Raw genomic sequence first — 15,065 nt, 5'->3', positions numbered from 1 at the left:
AAATATCCTTTAGATAATTGAGTAAAATATAAGGATTTAAAACTGGTGTCCACTTCACCTGGAATAGAGGCCAGGAGTCATTACTCACTAATTGGTGGACCTTGACCAAGTCACATAGCCTCTCAATACCTCGTTTTCTCATCTGTAAAGTTGACATGGTAATTTTAGCTTCTGAATAGAGTTGTTGTAGAGATTAGATTAGAAACTACATGTTTAAGGGGCTCCTGGGTGGCTCAGTCGATTAAGCATCAAGGTTCTTGGTTTCGGCACAGGTGATCTCATGGTCATGGGATTGAGCCCAATGTCAGGCTCTGCGCTTGGCATGGAATCTGCTTCAGATTCTCTCTCCTTCTCTCTCAAATAAATAAAATCTTTAGGAAAAGAAACTACATGTTTAAGTGCTAAAAAGATGCCCAACACATGCTAAACACTAAGTAGATTAACAAAACAACAGTCATACCTAATGAGTTACTTGGATTTACACTCATTTTACAAAAGTTTGATAAAGATTTCCATTGTTTTTGCAAAAATTATTTTTGAATCCTAATCAAAGATTCTGATTTGCTATTGAGTGCTTGTCAACTTTAAGGATGCAAAGATCAGCTACAGTAAATTCACATAGATATAACTTTTAGAAAAATAAAAATTAAAACTTCAAAGAAATGCTTCCTGGGCCAATGTTCATGTTAATTCTGAGGAGGAAATTACAGTATTTGTACCATAAACGCTATCTTGAATGAAGAATAAAAGGCGACCATATTCTTAGGACATGAGTCATAATTCCTTAAGTTAAAATATGGTTGTATACACATTAATTTATTTCTTTATTCTTGCTACTTTGTTTCCTTTTTCTTCTACTGCTAGACAAATTGGAGCATTATTGTGGTTTCAAAAAGATTCAAGCCAAGAGATTAGCCTGCTCTTTACAGCCTTATCCGTCTTGTTTCAGCAGAGTCAAAAGGGCCCATGCTCATTATTAGCCATATTGTGGCTATGCACACTTCTCAGTGTTTCATTGCCCATGGATTTTATGGCTAATGGACTAGCTATAAAAAAAGGTCATTTATCAGTGCAACTGTGAATCCATTTTCTTTGCCAAATTTGGCCAGGCTAAAATTTTTCAGTCACCAGCAGTTTAGCAGTGGGTTTTTTAAGTGTTATTGTTGTTACTTAAAAGCAAGCTGGTTATAAATTTGAAACCAATAGGTAAAATGCATAAAATCTTTAATTTGTATTCTCATTCCTAACAGTATAACATTCAGGCTTATCCAACAACAGTGGTTTTCAACCAGTCCAATGTTCATGAATATGAAGGACATCACTCTGCTGAACAGATCTTGGAATTCATAGAGGTATTTTAAATTAATTTATAGTATTGTAAATTACAGAGGTAAATTATTTTTAAATGGTTTTTGGTTTTATCTTATTTTTTATTATTTCCCCAGTGAAATTTTTTGTTAGTATTACCCTATCATGGTAGACTGAAGCTTTATTAAAACAGCATTTGGAGCAAGTGAGCTTTTAGGAAGGTTGAGCAGTATCTCCAATCAGACTGTCAGGAAAATAGAATAATAGGCTTTCCATTAATAATTAAAGGATCATTTCCAAACCAATCATTGATTCTGGAACAGAACTATATGGCCTGTGTAGACATCTGGACACCTCTTAGAACTTTTTGTCCCATCTACTGTCGCCTTAAATAAAGTTGCTTCTGTTCCCTACCTAAGATGATTTTAATGATACATAGAAATAAGAAAAGAATATACCTTGATTTAAGAAGGTTGATGGGCAAAGCCCAAATTAACAAGGAATAATTTCTTCCTTTTTAAAGTAATTCACTACAGGTTATCTTTTAAACATCCAGAAGTATCTTTTGATTATTCAGAAATAGGAACTTTTCTAAGCGACAACAATTTGCCAAGACTATGGGAACAACTTTTTATACCTGTTATAATGAAAGTTATATTCTCTTTAGGATCTTATGAATCCTTCAGTGATCTCCCTGACACCCACCACTTTCAATGAACTAGTTAAACAGAGAAAACATCACGAAGTCTGGATGGTTGATTTCTATTCTCCATGGTGTCATCCATGTCAAGTCCTAATGCCAGAATGGAAAAAAATGGCCCGGGTATAGTAGTTTCTTTTAAATCTTAAAATGTAGCATGAATCTATTTTGAAACTGAGATGAACCCACCTCTAGATTATTGCTTGGTACATATCTGACCAAATTTCTGCCCAAGTCAACCCAAAAATCCCTTTATTTTCTATACAAATAGTGTTATAAATTATGAAAGATTGGAAAAAAGTTACGTAGAGAATGGAAAATGAAATCGCTGTTTTATATTTCTAAGAAAAAGTGAACAAACCAAAGAGTTAAAAGTGATTTCTAGTACCTTAACATTTAAGATAATGCAATTTTGTGTCCTTTTCAGTAAAATTTTAAAATTTAGGCATGATTCAATGTGCTTCACTGCAGGTCTCTATTTGAAAAATAACTTTGAAATACCATTGCAGAGACCTTCATTAGTTCCTTGTTTCTAACACTAAATTTTAGAGATAACCTAATTTTCCCCCCACATAGAACATGAATGAAAGCTGTTGTTCAATCTGTAATAATTGTAGTAAGGTCTTAACTCCAACTACAATTTCAGTTCATTACTATAAGCGTTCTATTATGTTTTAAACCCTTAATTTGGTGAAAATCACTGATAAAAAGCATCTCACAGTGATAATTTCTCTATTGTAAACATAAATAGTTATGGAGGTAATTTTATTCTAATCACTTTGATCTATTTATCTCCTCTTTTTCTCTTTTATAGACATTAACTGGACTGATCAATGTGGGCAGTATAGACTGCCAACAGTATCATTCTTTTTGTGCCCAAGAAAATGTTCGGAGATACCCTGAGATAAGATTTTTCCCCCCAAAATCAAATAAAGCTTACCAGTATCAGTAAGTGTTGCCTGAAATTTAAAGACATTTATTATAACCATTTATTTAAACAGTTAAAATTTAAAAGTTATCTTAGGGGTTCCTGGCTGGTTCAGTCAGAAGAGCATGTGACTCTTGATCTTAGGGTCATGAGTGTGAGCCCCACGTTGGCTGTAGAGATAACTTAAATAAATACATAAGCTTGTCTTAAAAAGTTATCTTAACTAAATAAAAGTTAACCCAACAAATATTTTTTGGGAGCCCACCATGTTTTAAGATCATGTGCTAATGAGAACCTCTGAAGATGAAAAAAGAATGATCCCAATATTCATGAAGCTGGCATGCTAGTATAGAAGAAGAGAAAGAGGAAGTACATTTAGTAAGTCAGTATTTGGTTTCAGGTACTCTACTAGATCCTTTGCTCATGTTATTCACACTAGTCCTCACATATACCCTGAGAAATAAGAATTATTGCCCTTCCTCCTATACAGATAAGTAAACTGATTAACAGACCTTACGTCACACAGCTGCTAAGGTTTGTAATTGAGGATTCAGCCCAGTCTGTCATTGCCCATCCTGTTTCTGTAACACCACACGGCATTTGAGGTAATAAACTCAAGTGCAAGGCAGAATATAAGGAATATTATTTAAAAGATAAAACTTGAGCCATGGATTGCAAAGGAGGAAAGGATTACAGCTATGAGAGGAAATCATGAAAGACTGCGTTTATGAAGTGGCTTTTGAAATGCGTCTTAAAAAGTACTTAGGAATTTGACGGACATAATGACCAGAGTAAAGGTTCTGAAACTGAAGTCTTAGACATTTGGATTGTTACCATTCCCATGCGTCTATAGGAGATGTCCAGCGGGCAGCTAGACATTCAGGGCTGTCTTGAGCACACACAAAAAAAACATCGAGACTAGAGAAAAATATATTTGGGAAGCCATATAAGCAGCATTTATAGCTAGGTGTATCTGAGAAGGGAAATGGTATGTAGTCAACAAGTTAAACTTTCAATTGCTGTAGAGAGATGGTTTTCTGAACATATCCAATAATAGAAAATAGTACTTAAAACTTACTTATTTTTTTCTTATTTCAGTAGTTACAATGGTTGGAATAGAGATGCTTATTCCCTGAGAATTTGGGGTCTAGGGTGAGTAATCAAAATATGCATCATTGTATAAAATAGATTCAGTGCTATTTACCTTCCTCTTATGTCTGTAGTTACAGACTATAGCATTTTAAATTACTTAGTAAAGAATTACAATTTACCAAGATAACTCTGAATTCAGTCATTTTTAACCTAGAAACTTCAATATTATATTTTAGATGTTTGCTTTGGTTTCATATAATGAAAAATAATTTTGATCCCTTGCCACAGATTTTTACCTCAAGCATCCATAGATCTAACACCTCAGACTTTCAATGAAAAAGTTGTACAAGGGAAGAATCATTGGGTGGTTGATTTCTATGCTCCTTGGTGTGGACCTTGCCAAAATTTTGCTCCAGAGTTTGAGCTCTTGGCTAGGGTAAGTCTTGTCTGTCTACTTAGATAAGTTGTAGTCATATGCATGTTTTAATAATTAGATAAAATAACAGTTATTTAGGGCACCTGGGTGGCTCAGTCAATTGAGCATCTGCCTTTGGCTCAGGTCATGATTCCTGGGTCCTAGGATTGAGCCCCATGTCCGGTTCTCTGCTCAGTGGGAAACCTGCTTCTCCCTCTCCCTCTGCCTGCCACCCCCCCTGCTTGTACTCTCTCTCTGTGTCAAAGAAATAAATAAAATCTTTAAAAAAATAAGTTATTTCAAAATTAGATAAAATGATTAGATATAATTATATTTTAAATATAATTCTCTTAAAAGTTTTCTGTGAATTTTTTAAAACTCCATTTCATTTCTATGACTATAGTCCTTGCACATTTCTTCCTTCTTTATTAATGCTGTTAGCTGAAATCTCTGTCTTGATTGAGGACTCATCTACCTAACCAGAACAGCCAGACACCTCACTTCTTCTGCTTGTTCCCTTTTTCTTTCCTTTACTCATCTGATGGCCTGGCAAGCGGCAATCCTATCAGTTCTGTCTCCTACATGCCTTTCCAGTCTGTCATCTCCTCTCCATCTGCTCTGCTAGCCTCTCTGTTCAAGCCGTCATCATCTCATCTAGACATGTGTGCCTTTGAACTAGTCTCATGTTGCCAGTCTGCCTTCTTCAGTTCTGCCCTGATCATCTTTCTGAAATACTCCTTTCTCAGGCTTCCTGTGAACAAGTTTCTGGACTTGCATCCTTGGTTGCAGGTCTGGGATGGGACCCTTCATACCTCTTCAGCTTTCTCTCTGTCCCCACCCCACACCTTACCATTCAGGCACGACAAAGTACTCCAGGTTTGTTGAACAAGTATGTGCTGTTCCCTCTCTCTAAAAGGAGAGGCATCTGGATCTTTTTCTCCTTATCCTACAAAACCCAGCTTCAGTTGGCACTTCTGTGTTCACTGTCCTTCTCATTCAGTTCACTTTGATATCTTGTACTCCATTGGTGTACTTATACGATGGATGTTAAATATTTATTTAGTTACCTGTCTCCTTCATAAGACTGAACTTCTTGAGGGCAAGTTTTACAGGTCTTGTCCAACTCAGTAAATGCTTATAAAACTTAACTGAATGCATAAGCTGAATGCAATCTGAGTTTTTGTTGTTTCTGTCACCATCATCCTGCTCTTTAGCTAATCCAGAGTGTTAGCTTCCCTTGCTTCAAGGAGCTTTGCCATGGGCTATAAAACACTCATTAGAATGAGAAAGCTCCAGTTTCACCAGCCTAAAACAAAAGCTAAAATCCCAAGCCATCGAGATTTCTTTAGCAAAGGGATTTCAGAGCTCCCTGGAGTCATAAAAGATTATTTTAATTACTGGATTGTCCTTCAAGTAAAAGGTTATTCATTTTCCACTTACTAGATCTTCTTCTCTTATGCTTCCTTCTTCTCTAGTAATTCTAACAAAATGTTTTTACTCCCTTTGTATTTAGCTTATTTTGTAATGCAGCCATATCTTGAATATAGCAGAAAGTTACTCAATATCAAAAAGATCATACCTTGAAGAGCAAGTCCGGGGTCTGATAGAGAGGGACTGGAGGCTATAGGTGTAGTTGTCAGCCTTCCACAAAACGAAGAAGAATAGTTGCTACCTCAGCCTGTGAGCCAGAGAAAGGAAGAAGGTGGGTGAGGACAGAATCTGAGGTGTTTGTGGTGTGACGGACAAGGTGTGGGTACCAGGAAGGAGTTTTTTTTGATAAGATGAAGAGTTTATTTGCTCTTGGAGAGGTGGTTCTGCGTAAATAGGTGTTATAAAGAGCCAGTAAAAAGTTGGAAGCGATCTTATTAGGATGGAAAAGATGAAAGCTTAAGTCTTTAAAATTATAAGATTTGAAAATATTTGTATCATGTTGCTTTGTGGTTGCCAAAATAGTTTATGCCACAGAGAATGGCAAACCATATTTCTTTCTTTTCAGATGATTAAAGGAAAAGTGAAAGCTGGAAAAGTAGACTGTCAGGCTTATGCTCAAACATGCCAGAAAGCTGGTATCAGAGCCTACCCAACTGTTAAATTTTTTCCCTACGAAAGAGCAAAGGTACGTACAAGGCCTTCCTATGTGTGCCTTTCCTTTAGCAGACCAAGTTGAAAAGGTTATTAGTCTGAATGTTTTTATTAGCTTTTTCTCCCTTTGTCATTTTTTATTTTATTTCTGTATGTAAAAACTTCAATAATATGCATCAAGTGATTTTAAAGGGTTTTTCTCTCTCAGAGTTTATATGATCCACTGCCTTAAAATTTTTATACTCCTGAATTACAGAAACTACTGAAGGAGACATACCAGAATATTAGTAGTTTTCTGTGAGTGGAGAATTTAAGGTAATTATTTTCTATGAAGTTCTGTATTTCCTACTTTTAGAAAAATAACTTATATTACCTTTTTAATTTTTTCCAGGGAAGAAAAAAAATTAAAATACTATCGTAATAGTTTTGAAATAGACCAGTACCAGAACATTTATCTTGAGAAATATTTATTAGTAATTTAGACTACAAAATAAAAGATAGGGTTCCTTGGTTTGGTTATAACTCCCTTCTCTAGGCCACTGTGTTTTTTTTCCCCCCAAAAGAAAACTAGACATCTACTGATGGGTTTTAAAATTCAGGTGATAACCCCTATGGTCATTTATATAAATGCGTGTATCTTTCAACCAGTATAATTGCTAACTGAAAGTACTCATGACTTCTGCTATCTTCCTGAGTAAAAGCATGACATTGTTGACAATAGAACTAATTAAATAAGGATTTGCCATGTATTCATGTTTTCTGGTAAAACATTTGAAATAAGTCATTTCAAATATTTTTATACTTTTTGAGAAAGAACATCAGCTTAAGATCTCATGTTATTTATTAGAAATTATATTTTGGAGTTAAATAATGAAATTGGATGATGAATTTCAGAAGTCTAGTATTGTCATCTAGATTTTTCAGTGAAGGATTTTGATTTGTCAAAGAGGTTAATTCTGTCTTAAGAACAGCCTGGGGTAAGCAGAACTCAGAGTAAAAGGAGCTTATATACCAGTACCTGAATCTTCATTCCTTTGGAATCATTGACTCTACTTTGATTCTTAGAACAGCTGAGAAATGGGTGACATAGATAGGGGTCTTCACTCAGAATGATGTTAGGTAAGTATCAGTATAATGAGCAGTCACAGAGTTAATCAGGCCATAAAAGGAGCTGTTTGAAAAGATGATGTTACCATGTGTTTAGAGAAGCCCAGAAGACATTAGGACTCCAAATATCCCTGCCCAAACCAAGAGACAGGGGTAGAAGACCAGGCCAGATTTGAAAACCAAAGCAGAACAATGATTGTGGTAAACAGCAGTACAAGTACAAATCAGGTGGGCAGTAACACACAAAAACAAGATCCTAACATATAGTGTGGAGTTCCCACCAGGAAGAAGGAAATAAATGACTCACGATCCAAGATAAACAAGCCTGATATATTGACCTGCCCCCTTCCCTGCTTTTCAACCACCTTCCTGCTGTGAGCAGATGAGAACCAGGAGACATACGTTACTTTCCAGTGTTGTTGTTGATCAAGATTTCAACTGTGCCTGTGATTTGTATTAGATTAGAACAACTTGGGTCCTTTTCTTTACAATTTAGTTATTTTAAGGCAACTAGAGTTAGCAATACATTTTTTCCAAGGAATTGTTTTACATGTTCCCATAACAGTATTGTATTTAAGTAAATTATGAGTTCACTGCTTTTGCTATTTCCTTGAAAAAATTTGAGTTTCAAACATTTAGAACTTTTAAGGAATAATCAAATTTCTTATATAGAAATGTCATGTTTTGATTAGATACCTAAAGATTATAAGAGGATTGTTTTTAATTTTAGAGAAGTATTTGGGGAGAGCAAATAGATGCCAGAGATGCAAAAGAGATTGCTACCTTAATATATGAAAAATTGAAAAATCTCCAAAATCATGGAAAGAGAGATAAGGTAAGGACTAAATCTAGAGCTGACTTTGGCTCTAGATTTATATTTATATTATCTATTCTTACTGTACATTATATCTGTCAATAAACAGGTACAATGGAAGCTCCAAAGAATAGCAAAGTTGAAGTTTCTTAATTTGGAAAATAGAACAATCCGAGTGTAGCCTGTATACACTGATAAGCTTAGATATTTGGACAAGTAAAACCATTTAGCTCAAAATTGTAAACTATGGCCATAAATTATTTAAATTTTGTTCAAGTATAAATAAAGCATTGACTTGTTGGGAACAAATATACTGGAGCCTCATAAAATATTTTGTATAGCAAATTCTCTTCTGGTAGAGTCAGGATATATTGGAACCATATTCATCCTTGCCCCTCCTTGAATTTTTATTTCTCAAGAGGCAGTGCAACCCCTTTGCTATTCTGTGAAAGAACTGTTTTTTTCCCCCTTTTTTAAATCATTGTCATTCTAGGACTTACTAACCAACAGACCAAAGAGTACTGGAGTGCTTTCTGAGTGGAATTTAATAAAACCACATATGAGGTTTTTTGGATTCTTTCCCTATAACGAAAGAAGGGCAAAAAAGAACACAGTTTCTGGAAAGGGCTAGAGCTGTCTGGCTTTATAGAACCATATTAGAACTGCAGACTCCAATGTAGAATCCTTACATCCTGTAGTGAGAGTTATAAATCTCTATTTTCTTGGGTTTACAAAAATATTTTTTCTGATGTTTTGACTATGTTAGCTTCCTCAAGAGGTTTTAAAGTGTGTCTCTTACCTCAAGTTAAACATTTGAGGTAGAAAGTGTTATTAGTCATAAACCAGAATATCATAATTGAAATTAAGTTAAAAAACATACCAATGTGACTAAATGTAATTAGTAGTATCTGCATGGACAGGTAAGAACTAAAAGATAGCCTTTTCCTTTCCATTGTTACAGTTAGGCAAGGTATATTTCATATTAATGGTGATCCATTAATTATTTTTTAAAAGGTAAAATACTGTAATCAACATTTTAATAAAAATTCATACTTTTTCAATCACTTTTACATTATTGTAGGATGAACTTTAATGATGGTTGAAGATGGAGAAAAGGAATTCTAACAAATGACATCAGAAGACATCTTTTTAGGATGTTACTACGTTCTTGGTGGGAGTAAATGAACATTATCTTGGACTTGTAATTGCACTGTCTGAATTCTGTACAACACTGGTATAAATGAAGGGTCTGCAAGCTTTTTCTGTAAAAGGCCAGCTCGTAAAGATTTTAGGCTTTGTAGACCATAAACAGTTGTCACATAATTCTGTTTTTGTTTTGTTTACAACCCTTTAAAAAATGCAAAAACAATTCTTAGCTCAGGGCCATACACAAACAGGCCACAAGCCACATTCAATTCCTGGGCCATAGATTACTGACCCCTGGAAATGATCTTGTTAAGACTGGCTGGCTCAAACATGATCCTGCTCTATTATGTACATACATGTCTAAGTTGTACAAAACTGGACTCTATTCCTTAAAGTTTTGTGGCTGGCCTGAAAAGAAATAACTTGGTTTTAGTCACCTGTTCGAAATATTGGATGAAATGGATTCTGTTTCATTTAAAAAACACACTCAAGTTGTGGCAAACATACCCTATCTTAATGCTGTATTATAGTGAAGCGATTTTTCATTTTCTTTCTAAAGGTTGAACTGATTTTAATTTTTCACAATTGAGAAAAATTTTTGTAACAATAAATAAACCCAGTAGATTTCTACAGCATCTAGAAATACCTGAGGAAAACAATATTTGTAGCTATTAACTGGGCACTGTAGAGTATCCCAAATATATCAAGTATTTAGAGTTCTGTATTTTAAACATATGTGTTCATTTATTTTCTGAATTGCTTTTTTTAAAGTTTTACCCTGTGATCGTAATTGACTTTTGAAGTACTGTTCTAATATTTATGGTTTTGCCTTCTGGACTTTGTTTTGATACAGATCCTTTATTTACATTTGCCTTCTCCCTTACCCCCCACCCCCCATAGCTGTGGTTTTTCACTAGTCTGATTTCTTCATTATTCAAATAGGAAAAGTAACTTTGCAGTTTTGTTTCACTATAGCTCATAATGACACTGCAGTTATTCCATTAGTTTGCTGTTGAATGCTACCATTTTCAGACAAATACTGGCATAACTGAACTTTTTATAAGAAAATCAAGTATATAAATCTAAGGATGGGATCTTTTCATTTCTAAGTTGTTCAGACTAAAAGAATCCAAAATCTTCCTTGCATCTAAACATGTCAACGTGCAGTTGTTTAGTTACAGTTCAGAGTGTATGGAATGGTAAAAACTCCAATTGATCAAAAGAGGTCAGCAAATTAAAAAGAAAAGTTTTCCCAAAAACTTACTAGGATTATGCTTTATTATACTGGAAGTTTTATTTTTTTAATGTAACTTTATGTCCTTCCCAATATTTACTCATAATTATTTTATCACTGCAGTATCTACAAAGACAAATTTTATTTTCAAGTCTAACCTTAATTCATATTCTCCCATTTTGCTTCAGTTGAATCCTTTCAGTCCTACTACCCTTGGATTCCAGTTCACTTATGTGGGTGGTTACAGACCAATTGCCATTTCTAACTTTAATACCACCTTTTTGAAATACGATTAGTAATGGCAAGTGCCTTTCATGTGTTAAATTTTCACGGCCTAGAAATCTCAAAATTGGCTTTCCACAATAATTCCAAGATGGAAGATCTAAAGAAGTCTTGGTAACTGTTTATTGAATTAATGTACCAATTATGCAGATACCACTGTGCTGGACACTGAAGCATATGTAGAAGGAATCCAAGGAATGGTTCCTGTCTCCCAAGTGTCTGTAATTCACAGTTCTGACACTGAACCCATAAATATGTTTATAGGTACCTGCCTGTACTACTACCTAGAAATACAATTCCAAACCTATTGAGAAACACTTAAGGCAGTAAAAAAAAAAGAGTAAACATTATATATCCCGTAACTTGGTCTAAGTATGTGCCTGTGGAATTGGCTCTAAAGCCAGGGCTAGTGGGAGTTCTATTAAATAATATATTTATCCTGCAGTACCCAGCTGGAGGCTATTTTCTGCAAAAATAACTGTCATTGATTATCTCAAGAGCAGCGGGCAGAATTAAAGGGTTTAACAGCCATGTAAGTGCAGTAGAGCACCTCTGAAGAGTGCCAGGTAAAACGTGCCATTTCTCTCAGCAACACCATTTTTGTGTGCAACTGCCCTTGGGGAACAGAGCACCATTTCTAGCAGACCAGAGAGTATTCTATCAGGCAACTGTATTTGAAAATTAGATATTTAAATATGTGGCTATATAAAACAATTTGGAGTTTGTGTTTTTGATATTAATGATGCTTACCCTATTCCATTTTCCCAAATTTTATTTAAGATTTTTTATATCTTTTTTACTTAAGGTATATGATTAAGATAAAGGATAATGAAATTATTTTTATATTGTAAAAGTTTTCTTTAAATTTGTGCTTTGTTTTCTAACAGTATTCAAAGCAGGAATTTTCTTAAGTACAGTTATCAGAATTGCTGTGTTGTTGCCTATGGGACACATTTACAAAGATACTTAGAATATGAAAAGCTTTAATGAGGCAATATTTTTCAGCCCTTTAAGACAGATTTTTTTGTATAATTAGGCCATAGGTCTACCAAACTCAGATAAATGTCTTAAATTAGACATATTCAGTCCACTGTGACTATTAAATAGTACAAGGTTAAGTTAACAAAATGTATTTTAAATTTCCTGTAATGATTCGTATAATTGATCCTGAGGATGAGAAGAAAATAATCTTTCTAGTAGTATGCTACTTTACACATAAACTAAAACTTTTAAATACACCTAAATTCCTCTGATGAATAGCTTATTGTCAGTAAGAGTAATGACAATTTAGGTTAGCCTCCAGGTTAAGTAGAAATGTATTACTGACTGTACAGCCAAGTTTAGTGATTCACCACTTGAGTCTTTTTTATATTTAACACTAAATTTGCACTTAGATTCTTATACTGTCACCCAATCCCCTTGTTAGCAGTTGGATCTATTTTGTGAGAGGTGACTAACCCAAATTATGGCTGCAGGCTAATGCCAGACTAACCAATATGATATCTTGATCAGTTGGTTACACTGGTCACTTGAATGCATTCCTTAGTACCTGCTGTCCTGTTAAAAAAGATGCAGGTCAAAACCTATTCAGAAAGATCTGTGCTAAGGTGCACAAAAAAGTGTTCCATACTAATTAACTACTGATAGAGAACTCTTTATTAAATAACTGCTATTCTAAACATTTTAATATTTTACATCCTCAAATTAAAAAAAAGGAATTGGTTCCAGTAGAAGATGGTGAGAAAAGAGGCTCCTGAACTTAGCTCCTCCCATGGACACACTGAATTCACAGCTGTGTACAAAACAATTCCTTCTAAAAGAAATCCAGACACTAGCCAAGTGACTCCTAGCCATCAGGTTAATGAGAGAAAAACCCACATTAGAGTGGGCAGAAGCTATGACACGATCTCCTCATACACCCCATCCCCCAGCACAATGCCACAACGAGGGAACTCACAACTGCCAGCCAAGAATATGCAGCAAAATTGTCCTTCAGAATTAAAAAGATTAGCAAAAGCTAAAGGAATTTATCACCACTAGACAAGACTTAACAAGGGATTTAAAGGGACTTCTTCAAGCTGAAATGAAAGGGCATTAATTAGTAAATACAAAAATATGAAAGTATCAATCTCACTGGCCAAAGTAAATATATACTTAAATGTGATGCTGGTGGGCCCATCATTTATAAATCTATACTAAAGATTTAATATCATATCAGATACACAAAAGGAGAGTAAAGCGGTGAAGGTTTTATAGGAGAGTAAAGTTAAATTGTTAGCATAAATCGACTGATGGATTTAAAGATGTTCTATGTAAGACTCATGGTAACCACACAGCAAAACTTATAGTAGATGCACAAAAGTTAAAGAGAGTTGGGGCGCCTGGGTGGCTCAGTTAAGCATCTACCTTCAGCTCGGGTTGTGAGCAGATTTCTAAAAGTTCCAATTTTGTGCTCAGCTGCTCTAACACTTGCCAGAAGCAGCAAAGGAACTACCCAGAAGAATGGCCCAAACCCCTGCGAACACTACAATTCCTGACCCAGAAGTTTTCTGAGGCCTTGGATCGAGTGGTTGGTGGTGACAGGTCTCGTTTCATGAACAGACGAGCACACCTAGTTAAAATGCACGACATTCAGGCCAAGGACCAAACACTACCTGTGACAGGCAAAGAGAGCCTCTGCAGATGACTGACCTGAAGGATAAAGTGGCCAGGGAACAACAGCAAAGCACATAGAGCATACACTGGAGATAATCCCAAAAGCAGAACCTGGAGAACAAAGGACACTACAGGACCTATTCTTCATAAAGACATTATCCTCAAGAACAGGAGACATGGCTGACTTACATTACACAGATAAACAGGCACAGAGACTTAGACAAAATGAGAACACACAGGAATTTTTCCCAAATGAAAGAACAGCCTGGAGATCTAAGTGAAACAGATACAAGTAATGTACCTGATGGAAAATTTAAAGCAATGATCATAAAGATAATATCCAGATTTGGTAAAAGAGTGGAGAACATGAGTGAGACCATTAACACACAAGAGATAAGGAATAATAGAACAGAGATAAAGGGCTCAATAAACAAAATGAGACATATGTTTAGTGGAAAGAACAGGCTGGAAGAAGCAGAAGAATGAATTAATGACCTAGAAGACAAAGTAACGGAAAGTAATTAAGCTGAACCAGAGAGGAAAATTAGGCAAAACAAGAATATACAGAGGGAACTCAGTGACTCCATCAAATGTAGGGTTGTAGGAATTCCAGAAGGAGAGAAAAGGGGGCAGATAATTTATTTGAAGAAATAATAGCTGAAAACTTCCCTAATCTGGGGAAGGAAATAGATATCCAGATCCAAGAGGCACAGAGAACCCCCAACAAAATCAACAAAAGTAGAGCCACACCAAGACATACTGTAATTAAAATGGCAAAATATAGTGATAAAAATATTGAAGTCAGCAAGACAAAGGAAGACTGTTACATACAAAGGAAACCCCATAAGGCTTATCACCAGATTTTTCAGCAGAAACTTTGCAAGCCAGAAGGGAGTGGCATGGTATATTCAAAGTGCTGATTGAGGAAAACCTGCAGCCAAGAATACTTATTCCAGCAAGGCTATTGTTAAGAGATCCCCAAACAAAAAGGAGTTTGTGGCCACTAAACCAGTCCTGGAATATTAAAGGGAACTCTTTGAGTGGAAAGAGCAGACCAAAAATCACAGCATGAAGGTAGGAAACACAAAAGAGTAAAAATATTTCTGTAAAAAATCAGTCAAGGAACTCAAAAGGATGTAAAATACGACACCATATACCTAAACCATGGGGAGGAGAAGAGTAAAGAATGGGTTCCAATTTAAACAACCATCAACTTAATACAGACTGCTCTATGCAGAAGAGGTTTTATATAAACCTATGGTAACTATATATCAAAAGCCATTAAGTAGATGGGCAGAGCAA

The 15,065-nt window shown here is 35.2% G+C and overlaps 1 protein-coding gene across 6 annotated transcripts in view; it reads left to right on the top strand.

Moving 5' to 3' along the window:
- The window catches only part of DNAJC10 (DnaJ heat shock protein family (Hsp40) member C10), a 53,548-nt gene extending 41,603 nt beyond the window's left edge, over positions 1 to 11,945 (top strand). For 5 of the 6 annotated variants that reach the window (XM_073881645.1, XM_025849058.2, XM_025849052.2 and 2 more), the window contains 8 exons: positions 1,251 to 1,352; positions 1,976 to 2,131; positions 2,823 to 2,956; positions 4,035 to 4,088; positions 4,317 to 4,464; positions 6,440 to 6,559; positions 8,363 to 8,467; positions 9,528 to 11,945. In XM_073881645.1, the coding sequence (XP_073737746.1) occupies positions 1,251 to 1,352; positions 1,976 to 2,131; positions 2,823 to 2,956; positions 4,035 to 4,088; positions 4,317 to 4,464; positions 6,440 to 6,559; positions 8,363 to 8,467; positions 9,528 to 9,539 (831 nt within the window). In that variant the 3' untranslated portion in view covers positions 9,540 to 11,945. Of the gene's footprint in view, positions 1 to 1,250; positions 1,353 to 1,975; positions 2,132 to 2,822; positions 2,957 to 4,034; positions 4,089 to 4,316; positions 4,465 to 6,439; positions 6,560 to 6,781; positions 6,841 to 8,362; positions 8,468 to 9,527 lie in introns of all 6 variants that reach the window. The other variant, XR_012375010.1, reaches the window with a different exon arrangement.
- The last annotated feature ends 3,120 nt before the right edge of the window (positions 11,946 to 15,065 follow it).

The sequence above is a fragment of the Callorhinus ursinus genome, unplaced genomic scaffold, assembly GCF_003265705.2.
Source record: "Callorhinus ursinus isolate GAN/ISIS: 27379988/994484 unplaced genomic scaffold, GSC_fseal_2.0 scaffold2, whole genome shotgun sequence".
In the NCBI taxonomy this organism is placed as follows: Eukaryota; Metazoa; Chordata; class Mammalia; order Carnivora; family Otariidae; genus Callorhinus; species Callorhinus ursinus.
Note: the sequence above shows the minus strand (reverse complement) of the source record. Positions and strands in the feature narration are given on the sequence as shown.